This window comes from Colius striatus, chromosome 3, assembly GCF_028858725.1.
Source record: "Colius striatus isolate bColStr4 chromosome 3, bColStr4.1.hap1, whole genome shotgun sequence".
NCBI lineage: Eukaryota > Metazoa > Chordata > Aves > Coliiformes > Coliidae > Colius > Colius striatus.
This window is the reverse complement of record NC_084761.1, coordinates 98,484,108-98,497,341: the sequence shown is the minus strand read 5'-3', so window position 1 is coordinate 98,497,341 and position 13,234 is coordinate 98,484,108. Positions and strand designations below refer to the sequence as shown.

The window sequence follows — 13,234 nt, the reverse complement described above, 5'->3', positions numbered from 1 at the left end:
AAATGCAACCTGAGGGTGCTGCTGAAGTTTCTCTCAGTTGCAGCTGCTCAGAGGCTGCTCTGTGGTGGAAATTCAGGTGTTGCAAACAGAGAAATCAGGAGATTGCTTTCAAAATTCCCCTTCTGCTCCAAAATAAATTGCCAGTGTTGATGTCCCCACAGGCTGCCAACAAGGGAGATGGTGCTAAGTTACAGAATCTTCTGTCCCCTGGGCTTGACTCTCTTAAGTGGTTTTGGAAGAGGTCTCAGGATCTGCCCAGCATTAAGGGTACAAGGTGTTGTATGTCATACCACATAGTACTTTGATGGGATGTTTTTGCCCCACTTTTTGGGAGTGCTGGTAGATAGTTGATTGTCCCCTTTCAGTTCCCAAAGCCATTTAGGCTTTGTTTTGTGTCATCCCATCTCAGGAGGCTCTTGCAGCCTATCGCCCCGATTTCATCTCCCGCTCTGGAGAGCGTGTGAAGCACCTGAAGCTTGTCATGGAGGAAAGGAAGATCCAGAGTGTGCTGCAGGCTCAAAGAGAAGAGCTATTTAATCCTCCAGAGAAGAGAAAAGGCTACAGGAATACAAATCACATCCTGTCTGACAGAGGTACCTTCAGCATTCTGCTTCCTGGCTTCTGTATGAATTAATGACTTTCCCCATTAGACTTAAGAGGGGTGTCAGAGCATTACAGTTACTTAACATCATTGTCTGTAAGAATCCATAAAGGAGTCTTAGAGTTGCAATAGTGTCCTTGATGAGAAGTGGAATTGTTCACCATTCTCTTCCCTCAACGTTTTCCATCCAGGTTTTCGGATTAGAGAAAAGAGAAGAACGATTCCAAAGAGTGAAATGCTTCAAAGATCTAAAAGGTAAGGTTAAGACAACTTTGTTGCAGGTAGGTAGGTGACCTGAGTGAATGGATAGGAAAGGTGAATGAATCATATCTGTAGTCAAAGAAGCAGCATTTTCAGTGCAACAGATGATCAGAGGGAGAAAGCCCCTATATTGGAAGTCCTAGAAGCAAGATAAAGATGATTTGTGCAGCTAAACCTGAGTGTTCTGCTGCAGTATCTGCCAGATAGTCACAAGTTGAGAGGCCTGAGCAACCTGATCTAGCCTTGATGTTAGCCCTGCTTTGAGGAGAGGGTTGGACTGGGTGGCCTGCAGAACTCCCTTCCAACCTCAGTTACACTGTGATTGTACAAAACATAGAACCACAGAATGACAGGGGTTGGAAGGGACCTTTAAAGATCATCTAGTCCAACCCCCCTGCAGAAGCAGAGTCACATATACAATAAACCCCTTGACATATATGCCAGGAAAGTCCAAAAAGGATGATTTCAGTAACCTTTGGCATTTAAAAGTGTTTTTAGGGGGTTATTAGAAAGGTGCCACGAGGGGTAAATGTGGCAGTTCCCCAAGGGATGCATCTCCACGTGTTTTAGCTGAGGTGGAAGGATTTGGGTTTGAGTCACTTGCACTGTGAGGTTGCTGCATCTGATGAACTCGTATTTTCAGCAACTCTGATTTCATAATACCCCAAGTCAGCAGGGCTTCTGTGGAGACTGATTCAGGCAGTCACACTTGCTGACTTATTTTGCCTTCTCCCTGCTGTTGTCCTGCAGCTCTGTTGGAGCTGAGAAGTAATTTATTCCCTCCCATTCATTTGAAATCCACACCTATAATGACTGCAGAAGCTGTTTCTTTTTTCCCTGTGAGGGTATAACTGGAATTTCTCATGGCAAATTAGCTGGTAAGGGAAACAATTTGCAGTGAGTTCACCTACAATCCTCTGTTGCCCACTTCTTGCCCTAAACATCTCTGTGGTGGGATGGTCTGTCAGGGCTGAGGCTTGGTTGTTTGAGGGAAGCCTTAGAATGGTGGAAACCTTTAGAGAGTGGTGAGATGGTTGTAAAGCAAACCCCCAAATCTTGGAGGTATCCTTCCTCTCATCAGGGCTTGTGGAGGCTCCTTCCTTGGAGGGCTTCAAGACCTGCCTGGATGTGTTCCTGTGTGACTTGATCTAGGTGAACCTGCTTCTGCAGGGGGTTGGACTGGATGATCATTAAAGGTCCCTTCCAACCCCACCATTCTGTGATTCTATGATCCAGTAACAGCAGCCTCTGCTGCCTTCCAGCAAAGCAAAAGAGGAGTAAAATAAACATGGAAAAGTGATTTGTTTCCTCTTTTCTGTAGTGGTGATGTGGGGTATTGATTGTGTTAGAAAACAGGTTCCAAAGCAACACAAGGCCAAAGTTGTTCCCTGTTGAGGTGAGGGAGCACTGTCAGGGGCTGCCCAGATGGGCTGTGGAGGCTCCTTCTCTGGAGACATTCCAACCCAGCTGGATGAGTCCCTGTGTGCCCTGCTCTAGGTGGTGCTGCTCTGGCAGGGGGGTTGCACTGGATGAGCTTTGCAGCTCCCTTCCAGCCCTTCAGATTCTGTGATTCTGGGGTAGAAGCTGCAGAGTAGGAAAATAGGGATCCACATGAAGGTAGGTCACTGGAAGGAGTGCAACTGCTTGTTCTCCCTTCTTTTTTCTGGTGTTGGATGTGTATTTGCTTGCTCATGGATTCCACTGCCAGGTCTGCTGAACTGCTGGACATGTTTGTGTGGGGAACTGCAGAGGCTGCAAATGTGGATGGCTGTCCCTAGCTGATGCTGGTGAATTAGACAGGAGATAAGGTTCAGTACTATTGAGATTTGTATTTCATCTTTCATAGAATCCTAGAATGGTTTGGATTGGAAGGGACATTCAAACTCATCTGGTTCCAACCCCTTGCCATGGGCAGGGACACCTTCCACCAGCCCAGGCTGCTCCCAGCCCCATCCAACCTGCCCTTGGACACTGCCAGGGCTGGGGCAGCCACAGCCTCTCTGGGCAGCCTGTGCCAGGGCCTCAGCACCCTCACAGGGAACAACTCCTGCCTGACACCTCATCTCAATCTCCCCTCTGTCAGTTTGGAGCCATCACCCCTTGTCCTGTCACTCCAGGGCTTTGCTTTCTTGATTCTGCCACTCAGTTCTACATTACCCTGCAGCTTCCTATTCCTTTGTTTTCCATTTAGCTTTGAAACATGCAAGTGACACCTTCCTTGGGCTGACTAAACAGCAAATGGGTGCAAAGTGACACACATTTGCCCCATCACTTCCCTTGCTGGCCTGAGCTATTACTTACTTGCCTGCTGGAATTGTTACCAAGACAACTCACAAAGATGCCCCTCTGGGTGCTGGATTGGTTTGCAGTGTTCAAAGTGTGTTGAAGTACTTTCAGATAATGAGTTGAAGGCACAGATGTGTTTAAAAAGTAATTGAAGTGCCAACAGTAAGTACACAGTGAAATTACAGTGAAGAACAAGAGGCTCTCAGAATATAATGCAGTGCTACATCTGCAACAGCATTGGGGTTTGTTCCTGTTTACTGCTTATCAAATCAGGATGTTGAGAAGGAATTACAGTCAGTTCAGTGCTGGTGGCCCTGGGGAGCTGCAGCTCCAGGGCTGTGTCAGTGCTGGGCCCCTCACTCACTGCCACAGGGACACTGAGGGGCTGCAGCGTGGCCAGAGCCGGGCACAGAGCTGGGGAAGGGGCTGGAGCACAAGGGGCTGGGGAGGGGCTGAGGGAATGGGGGTGTTGAGCCTGGAGAAGAGGAGCCTGAGGAGAGACCTTCTCCTTCTTGGCAGCTCTTTGACAGGAGGTTGTAGCCTGGGAGGGGGTGGTCAGTCTCTGCTCCCAAGCTACAAGGCACAGAACAGGAGGAAACAGCCTCAAGCTGCACTAGAGGAGATTTAGACTGGAGATGGGAACTATTTCTTCCCCCAAGGGGTGTCAGCCCCTGTGCCAGGCTGCCCAGGACCATGGTGCAGTCCCCAGCCCTGGAGGGATCCCAAAGCCATGGAGCAGTGGCTGAGGGCCAGGGCTCAGTTGGGGGATGGTTGGGCTTGATGAGCTCACAGGACTTTTCCAGCCTCCACGATTGTGCCTCTGTTAATATTACAGGATGCGTGTTTTGGACATCATTCACTTCCACCTCCTGTACCAATGTTTCTGAAGCTGTGTATTTCTTGGCAACCACTGTCATGACATGAGTAAAGCTTTATGATCTTACAGCAAGCTTTGGAGAAGGCAATGTGAGCAATCCACTGCCATCTGAGCTTCTGGTAGTGTGTAAACCAGGCTGGAGCAGCACACTGAGCACCAGTAACCTGTTCTGTTCACAGCATCCTTTGCTCTTGGGCTCTGGTGTGGGAGAAGTTCAGCACTGGAGGAGAGAAAACATTCACCTAAACAGGGCACCACCATTGGATGTTGAAAGAAAAGATGCTTAAATAGCTTAACTGAGTTTATCCTTGGGGTAAAACTGGTGTTCTTGGGGGCTAAATGTGCTACTCAACATTCCCTTTCCTCTGTTTAGTCTGGAGAAGAGGAGGCTGAGGGGGCATCTCATCAAGTATGTAAATGGTGGGTGGCAGGAGGTTGGGGCAGCACTTTTTTCTCTTGTATCCAGCAACAGGACAAGGGGTGATGGGATGAAGCTGGAACACTTAAAGTTCCACTTAAACACAAGGGAAAACTGTGTCAGTGTTTGAGTGAGGGAGCCCTGGCACAGGCTGCCCAGGGAGGGTGTGGAGGCTCCTTCCTTGGAGCTCTTCAAGACCCACCTGGACACGTTCCTGTGTGACCTGATCTAGGTGACCCTGCTTCTGCAGGGGGTTGGACTGGATGATCTCTAAAGGTCCCTTCCAACCCCCACCATGCTGTGATTCTGTGGTTCTCTGAAGCACTGGGGCTGCTCTGGACTGAAGGTATTGAAGCTGTGCCTTTGGCAGCTGAGGAATCATATGGTCATTGTAGTGTTATAAATATTGCTTTCAGGAGGTGCTGCTTGGAAGGGAGAAGCATGATGGGATGTGGGGAATTTCCAGTGTTACAGCTGTTCCATCCCAGCTTTCCCCTGTGTGACATTAATCAACCCCTAAACATTTCATTCTATGATGTAGTTGACCATCAGCCTTTAACAGAACATGAAGAGAAACCAGAGGGTGATGTTTGGGTTTCTTCATATCAATAAATTCCTTCCTTCCCAGTCACTGACTCTCTGTTTGCACTCCAGGATCTATGAGCAGCTGCCAGAGGTGCAGAAGAAACGAGAGGAAGAGAAGAGGAGAAAGGAATACAAGTCCTACCGCCTGAAAGCTCAGCTCTACAAAACAGTGAGTGCTCTGGCCAAGCACTTCTGCTGCAGAGCTTTTGGAATGCTCTTTTGTTCCTCTTCAAGTCACAAAGCACCATCATCATCTTTACTATATGCTAATTCAGTGCTGTTGGTTTGTGGTTTCGAGGTGGTTGGGACATATGAGCATTTAATTGGGGTGAAAGCAGTCAGGCTTAGCAAAGTGTGGAACAAATATCCCCCTAACCTGAAATCCTTCCAGGAACCTTTCCCATGGGGCATGGAAAAAGAAAAGCCAGGAGGTCTGGTCCTGATTAAAGTGTACAAAAAAAGGTCTTGTGCAGTCTTAGGGGGCAGAACAGAGGGATCATAGATTGTGTTTAAAGAAGGTATTCCATGACCAGGCTGCTGGTTTTCCTCTTGTGTAGCCCTGCTGTTGATGGATTGAGCTTCTACAAGTCACAGCTCACTTCCCAAGCATGGTTAACAAAGCCTGGAGTCATCATTCTTAGCTTTGCTCTGAGAATTGGCAATGCTGGTGGTAATGTGTTAGCTTTGGAGGCTGTGGATTTCACTCTGAAGTGTTTGTTCAGCTGATGGTGTGGTCTTACCACACTGGCACTGATCAGCCCAGGATCTCCTCTGTCTGGCAAGCTGTGGAATAAACCAGGATGCCTAAGGGTGGGTGTCTGTGACTGCCTTAGAACCACAAACATCCAGCACAACAAGAATAGTTTCTGTGCTGAGGCCTCAGCACACAACCAGCTGCAGAGCAAAGGTGGGGTGAGCACTCCAGGATTTTGGCAAGCTGGAGAAGGAAACAGTGGGGCTCATTCTGCTGAATTGCTCCAGGACTCTGCTGAATGCTGCCTCATTCTGCCATGAAGCAGTGATGTCCCTGCAGGGAGCTGCTTCTGTCCCAGCTAACAGCTGCTCCTAATGCTCTTCCTCCTTGGCTGTCCCAAGTTGTATAAGGTGTGTGCTTTATGGGCAAGGTGAGGGTCAGTCTCTTCTCCCAAGCTGCATAGAATCACAGGATGGTGAGGGCTGGAAGGGACCTTTAGAGCTCATCCAGTCCAACCCCCCTGCAGAGGAAGGTCCCACCTAGATCAGGTCACACAGCAACGTGTCCAGGTGGGTCCTGAAGCCCTCTAAGGAGGTCTTCATGTGACAGGACAAGAGGAAACAGCCTCAGGTTGTACCAAGGGAGGCTTAGATTGGAGAATGGGAACAATTTCTTCCTCAAAGGCTGGCCCAGGCTGCCCAAGGCAGTGTTGGAGTCCCCATCCCTGGAGGGAGCCCAAAGCTGTGGAGCTGTGGCTGAGGGACACGGGTCAGTGGTGGCCATGGGGAATGACTGGACTCCATGAGCTTCAAGGGCTTTTCCAGCCTCAATTCTTTGACTCTGTGTCAATCTGACAGAAGTCTAATTAATGACAGAAGGGCTGAAGAACCCTGTGCCACAGACTCACCTGGGTTAAGCATAAGTCACAAGGAAGAATCTTGTGTCCCTTCGCCCTCCCACGTGCCCACCTCTGATTATCTGGTGTTTCTGTGTAACAGACACTATCAATTTATACATAGGGATGTAATAAATGTCCTGGTGAAACAGAAGAGGATGTGCATCTCCAAAACTGACCAGTGTATCCCTTTTCGAGCTGTTCTGGACATCCATATGCTTAAGCTTTCCCTTAAGACTTAGTAAGGACTAAAAGATGAAGGACAGCAGTTTGCACCCAACCTCCTGACTTAACCTTCTCAGCTCTTCTGGAGAGCTCTGACACAAGGTGTGTTAGAAGCCTTAATGGCTTAAGGGCTGGTGGGTTTTCTCCTCTGAGTCTTGACCCTGCAGATCAGTTCTAGCACTGCAGCTTTTTCCTGGGCTGAGTTGTCCTCCCAGAGCTGGGATAACAGGGTTAGCTGTTTGTTGGGAACAGCAGTTAGTTGGATTTGAATAGTCAGGGCTTGTAACACAATGTGTTATCCAGAATACCTTCCTAATCTGATTGTATTTAGCACTAGAATTCCTTGTGTTTAATGCTGTGCTTTTGCAGGGTATAATCAGGAGATGCTTTATTCACTAAGAGAATCTCAGATGTTGGTGCAGTCTTGAGGGCTAATGAATGCTTGAAGGAAGCCTAGTCAACTGGCACCAGAGAGGGAGTGGATCAGAGGTTTTGTGTACAAGTGGGGTTTTGATTGAAAGAGGGATGATGATTCACTGCAGTAAATATTGTAACCCTTTTCTCTTCCCTCATGATGCAGAATAAGCTGTAGTGAGTAGCTGTAAAATACAGGGAATGGGCTCTTGAGGATTTGGTTAATGTGGTGCTGAGAGCTGATTGTGCAGGAAAAAAAACCCCAAACCACAGGTTTTGGGGAGTGATTCCAAAGGTAACACAGAGTATTGAGAGAAGAAAGAGGCTGGTACAAGAGCTGGGCTGTACATGTGTGTCAACTCAGGTTGTGTGGTGTAAATGAGCTGTGGCACTGTCCCCAAACCGTGGTCTGAGGATCTCCCATAGTGGCAAGTTTGTGAATTGCTGGTGTAGAACAGTGGAGCAGTGCTCTGGATAGATCTCTTCATTGCACTGACCTCGAGCTCAGTTGTGCCTTCTACAAACCTAGCAGGGGATGGCTCCTTTCCAGGTCATTTGGCAGAAATCCAGGCAGAGCTTGGGACAGGAGATGGAGGCAGAAGGCTGAGATTCAAGTGCCCTGCTCAGCTTTGTGTGTGGGTCCATGTGGAGCCAGGTGTAGTACTCACACCCTCTGACTCCCAGGTCATTGCTCAGTGGCATGAGCTGTCCCCAAGCAAGCTTTGTCCTTCCCTTTTTGCATTCTGACAGGCTAGCACCAGCCTTGTTGATGTGCCCCAGGCACTCCAGGCTGCAGCCTGGGAGGGGAAAGTGCTGGTGGAAGTGTGTGCCCAGGCATCCTGGTCTAGAGTGGCTCAGGCTCACTCTTGTGTTTTCTTGGCTGACTTTCTGCCCTGCAAATGTTGATAGCTGGCTGAGGAGCAGTAGTGAAATGGCTGGGCAGGTGGGGATGTCTTAAACTGCCAGACCAGTTGGCTTCCAGTCCCTGAAGGAGCTGCTGAGGGAGAGGGACTTTGCACGAGGGCCTGGAGGGACAGGACAAAGGGTGATGGTTCCAGACTGACAGAGGGAGACTGAGATGAGATGTCAGGAAGAAGTTGTTCCCTATGAGGGTGCTGAGGCCCTGGCACAGGCTGCCCAGAGAGGCTGTGGCTGCCCCATCCCTGGAAGTGCCCAAGGGCAGGTTGGATGGGGCTGGGAGCAGCCTGGGCTGGTGGAAGGTGTCCCTGCCCATGGCTGGGGGTTGGAACCAGATGAGCTTGAAGGTCCCTTCCAACCCAAACCATTCTGGGATTCTCTGACCCTGTGACCTGGCCATTGTAGCCTCACTCAGCCCTTTCTGGGCTCCTTTGGTTTGGTTTGGATTCAGTTGCCAGCAGCATCTGTGCATGGGACACTCACCCAGCCTGGTTGGAACCAGATGAGCTTTCCCAACCCAGACCATTCTGGGATTCTTAGTGAAGGAGACACTGAGCATTTGCTCTCCTCTCCCAGCACCTGTGGCTGAACACAGGCTTGTAATAGTGAAGTGTGTTTATATCCTAAGTTTATGGCATCCATGCTGTGATGGAATAAGGCACTGGACACTCTTTCCTCTTATTTCTATCACTGGTACTGAAGGAGTAGACATGAATAAGCAGAACTGTGCCTGCAGCTCAGCAGTAGAGCTGGCTCTGAGGGTGGGATTAGCAGTGCAGTGTGCCTGCCCCTTCCACAGGGCTCACAGCTTAGGGGTGATGAAAATGTGGCAAAGGAAGTGAGGAATTAAACATACACACAAGGTATCCTCACACCAGAAGGGAAGAGTACTCCAGACAGAGCTGCAGATTGATGGGCTGAAGTTTCAGAAGAAGAATGAGCACCAGCTCCTTAGAAATGTGAGCAAAAACCCAAGCAAAATCATTTCCAGTGAGAGCAACAGCAGCTACTGTGTGGGACAGTGCTCCATGGAGGCAGAGCCTCCTGCCGTTAGCTCTAGGGAACCAAAAATCATCTTCTTCTTGTCCAGGTTGAGGGATGAGATGAAACTGAATTGGTTTGGCTTGAAAGAAATCACCAAGTTAGGGAATATATGTGGCCAAAAATAGCATACCTCTTGTAAAATACAAGTGCAAAGAGCCATAGAGGGCCCTGGAGCAGCAAGGGCTCTCAGTGCTTGTTTGGAGGCATTTGGAGGTGATGTGGGGCAGTGCAGGGAGAAGGAAACAACACTTTTATTAGCCCTGAGTGAGGATGGCTCCTTGGGCATGAGCTCAGATGTATCTGGAAGCTGTGTCTGAGGTTTGCTTCAGCATTCTGCATCCTTTCATTTAAGTACTTGCCTTTATTGAGGTAGCAAAGCTGTTTCTATCACAAGATGCACGTGGGTCTGAGCTGATGTTCTGTCCCACTGTCCCTTGAGCTGTGGGTTTCAAGCAGAGCACTGGCTGGTAGGAGTCAGGTAAGGGAATGGTGTGTGCTCTTTACTTTTGAAAGCTGGATAGTCCAGGCAGGTTTCTGATGTGATGGCACCAGAAATCAGAGCTCTTACAAGCCCAGTGAAATGAAAATGGGCTTTATGAGTTTATCAGCTACAGATTTGTTCTTTTACCAAGGCCTCTGCCATTAGACAGAAGTTGTTTGTAAATAGGGAGCAGGGGAGAAAACCCCATAGACAGCAAAGTCAGTGATTTAGGTACTTCTGCCCCCCTCAGTTGCAGAAGGACAGGGAGCTGCTGGAGAGAGTTCAGTGCAGGGCACAGAGATGCTGGAGTGGAGCATCTGCCTTGTGATGAAAGGCTGAGGGAGCTGGGGCTCTGCAGCTTGGAGGAGCCTGAGGGCTGAGCTCATTCATGTTACAAATGCATCAAGGGTGGGTGTGAGGAGGCTGGAGCCAGGCTGTGCTCAGTGATGGCCAGTGACAGGACAAGGGGCAATGGGGACAAGCTGCAACAGAAGAGGTTCCAAAGCAACACAAGGACAAAGTTGTTCCCTGTTGAGGTGAGGGAGCACTGGCAGGGGCTGCCCAGATGGGCTGTGGAGGCTCCTTCTCTGGAGACATTCCAACCCAGCTGGATGAGTCCCTGTGTGCCCTGCTCTAGGTGCTGCTGTGTTAGGGGGGTTGCACTGGATGAGCCTTCCAGCTCCCTTCCAATCCTTGGGATTCTGTGTTTCACCCCTTAAAAAAAGATGCTAGCATTCAGGATTGGTGGCTGGGACATTGAGAACAGGAGCCACAAGGTGTCACTACCCCAAAGCAGAACACACACCCTTCAGTGATGTGAAGCTCAATGATTCTGCTCGACAGTCTCTTTCTTTTACTGTTTATTTTCCAGTCCCTTGGCTCCATTTCCCCTGCTGTCAGCAACATGTGAGGGGGGGTTTGTGTTTGGTTTTGCAGTCGTTTCCTGGAAGTGGAGCAAAGAGAGGAGATAACATCTAATTGCTAACTGGGTTTGCTTATTCCATTGCAAAAGGGTCTGGGAGCTGTAAGGAGTGATCAGAAGCCTTGGAGGCATCTGGAGCCCTGCTGGGGCTGCATGAAGTATTGGGGGCAGATTCCCCCACTGAGATTCAGGTCAGCAGCTTTGCTGCTTTTTATATGTGATGTAAGCAAAGTATATCCTGTGTTGGTATATACACTGTGTATAGAATGTGCATGTCCTGCCTGCACAGATGCTGCTTGCTCTGTGTGTGTGTCTAAAGAGCTGAGCTGCATGCTGTGTTCATCTGTGTGATGCAGAAGGTCTCTGCAGGTAATGGCTGCATCATTCCCCCTGCTGATAGTAGTGTCTGAGTTCCTCCAAGCTCATACTTTATCCTACACTTCTCTGAAGCCACATCACACTCAGTGACCTGCCTCCTGGGCTGGCAGAACCATGTGGTGGTGGCTTATATGATTACCCATCACCATAAGCGTGGCTCACACTGCAGGTCCCTGACTAAGGCTACCATAAGGGAGCCAGCATTCCCCAGGCTTCTCTGAGGTGCTGTGATTTGTGCCTGAGAGCCTTTGAGTTCATCTTCAGGTTGCTTTGGGGTTTGTTTCTGTCATGACTTTGTCCCCTTGCCTGCTGAAGTGGAGGTGTGTGGTGGGGCAGAGAGCCACAGCTGAGCTGCACCAGCCTGGGGCTCTTCACACAGTGTTCTGTGGGGCTTCCCTTGGTTTGTTTTGTTTCTTTGGGATCTGTCACTAGTTGTTTATATGATCCCATGTTTGGAAGAGTTTGCAAATAGCATTTTCCCTTCCCTTGCTTCAGGCTGCTTAGAATGGTACAGATTTCATCTCCTCCCCTTCAGCCATGGCTGATCCTTCCCACTCTGATCAGTGGTCCTGACACATCCCCTTTTTCCTTGCAGAAGACACTTTCTGTGTGTTCCACTGAGCTTGTTCCTCTTCTCTGTAACTCCTCAAGGCTTCCTGTGTCCTGCCATGGATGCATCACCAACGGGGAACACGTTACTCAGGCAGTTTGTGTACACAAGGCAGAGGGAGACATGCATCAGGGAACAGCCTGGCAGCTAACACCAAGCTGTTCTCTGACTCTTCAGACTTCCTTCTGACCATTCCCACAGCAGCCAGCTCATAGATCCTGCTGTTTCTCACAGGGGTAGCCTGGGGTTGTTGATACCAAGGAGTGAGAGACAACTAGGCTGCTTTATCTACCCTGAAAGGTGCAGATAGCCATTTCTGTTCAGAGAAGTTATTAACAGGATCTTCATGCTTTAGTGGCTTTAATTTTGAGAGGCATAATGCTCATCATTGTTTTTATCTTTCAGAGAATCACCAACCATGTCTTAGGGAGGAAGGTGCCTTGGAACTGACAGCCATCTGTTCAAATGAAGGAGCAGTGTGCTGGGTAAGCCTGCAGCACGCAGGAGCTTGTGGTGTGACACAGCTGATGTGGTGTGACATCAGCTCCTTCTGTTCTGTGCTATCCAATCCTGCCATTTCTGTCCTAATACAGTTGAAGACTCAGTGGCTGGATGTGGATGACAGGGTTGTTTAAAGAAGTGGCTGGGGTTTGGAAGTGATCTTATGCACTTCCAAAGTAAACACAAGCCTGGAAGTACTTGTTTCATAATGTATTTGTAGGTACCTGACTGGGCCAGCAGATTTGGGGTTGTTTTTAACCATCATCTTGTGACATTTTTATTTCCTGTCCAATGTAGAAAACTTACTGGTAATGTTTTGTACTGCAAGAGCTCCTTAAATAAATGGCATTGCATCACCTTGTAGTAACTACTGCAGCAAGCATGAAATGTGTCTTTGCTCTCCAGATCATAGAATCACAGAATGGTGGGGTTGGAAGGGACCTTTAGAGCTCATCCAGTCCAACCCCCTGCAGAAGCAGGGTCACCTAGATCAGGTCACACGGGAACGTGTCCAGGTGGGTCTTGAAGAGCTCCAAGGAAGGAGCCTCCACACCCTCCCTGGGCAGCCTGTGCCAGGGCTCCCTCACTCAAACACTGACACAGTTTTTCCTTATGTTTAAGTGGAACTTTTTGTGTTCCAGTTTCATCCCATCACCCCTTGTCCTGTTACTATCTACTATAGAAAAGAGGGATGTCCCAACCTCCTGACACCCATCCTTTAGATATTTGTAACTATTAATGAGATCCCCCCTCAGTCTCCTCTTCTCCAGCCTGAACAGCCCCAGGTCCCACAGCCTTTCCTCATAGGGAAGATGCTCCAGTCCCCTTAGCATCTTGGTGTCCCTGCACTGGCCTCTCTCCAGCACTTCCCTGTCCCTCTGGAGCTGGGCAGCCCAGAACTGGACACAGGACTCCAGATGAGGCCTCAGCAGGGCAGAGCAGAGGGGCAGCACAACCTCCCTGGCCCTGCTGCCCACACTCTCCTCAATGCCCCCAGGCTGCCATTGACTTCTTGCCCACGAGCCCACGTTGCTGCTCATGGGCAGTTGATTCTCCCCCAGCACTGCCAGGTCTCTCCTGGAGCTGCTTTCCAGAAGGTCACCCCCAGCCTGTGCTGCTGCAGG

General features: G+C 49.4%; 1 protein-coding gene across 3 annotated transcripts in view; it reads left to right on the top strand.

Moving 5' to 3' along the window:
- Positions 1 to 12,452, top strand: part of ALMS1 (ALMS1 centrosome and basal body associated protein) — a 92,172-nt gene extending 79,720 nt beyond the window's left edge. For all 3 annotated transcript variants that reach the window (XM_061993358.1, XM_061993357.1, XM_061993354.1), the window contains 4 exons: positions 410 to 593; positions 793 to 856; positions 5,098 to 5,197; positions 12,015 to 12,452. In XM_061993358.1, coding sequence (XP_061849342.1) covers positions 410 to 593; positions 793 to 856; positions 5,098 to 5,197; positions 12,015 to 12,059 — 393 coding nt within the window. In that variant the 3' untranslated portion in view covers positions 12,060 to 12,452. The remainder of the gene's footprint in view (positions 1 to 409; positions 594 to 792; positions 857 to 5,097; positions 5,198 to 12,014) is intronic.
- Positions 12,453 to 13,234: the final 782 nt, after the last annotated feature.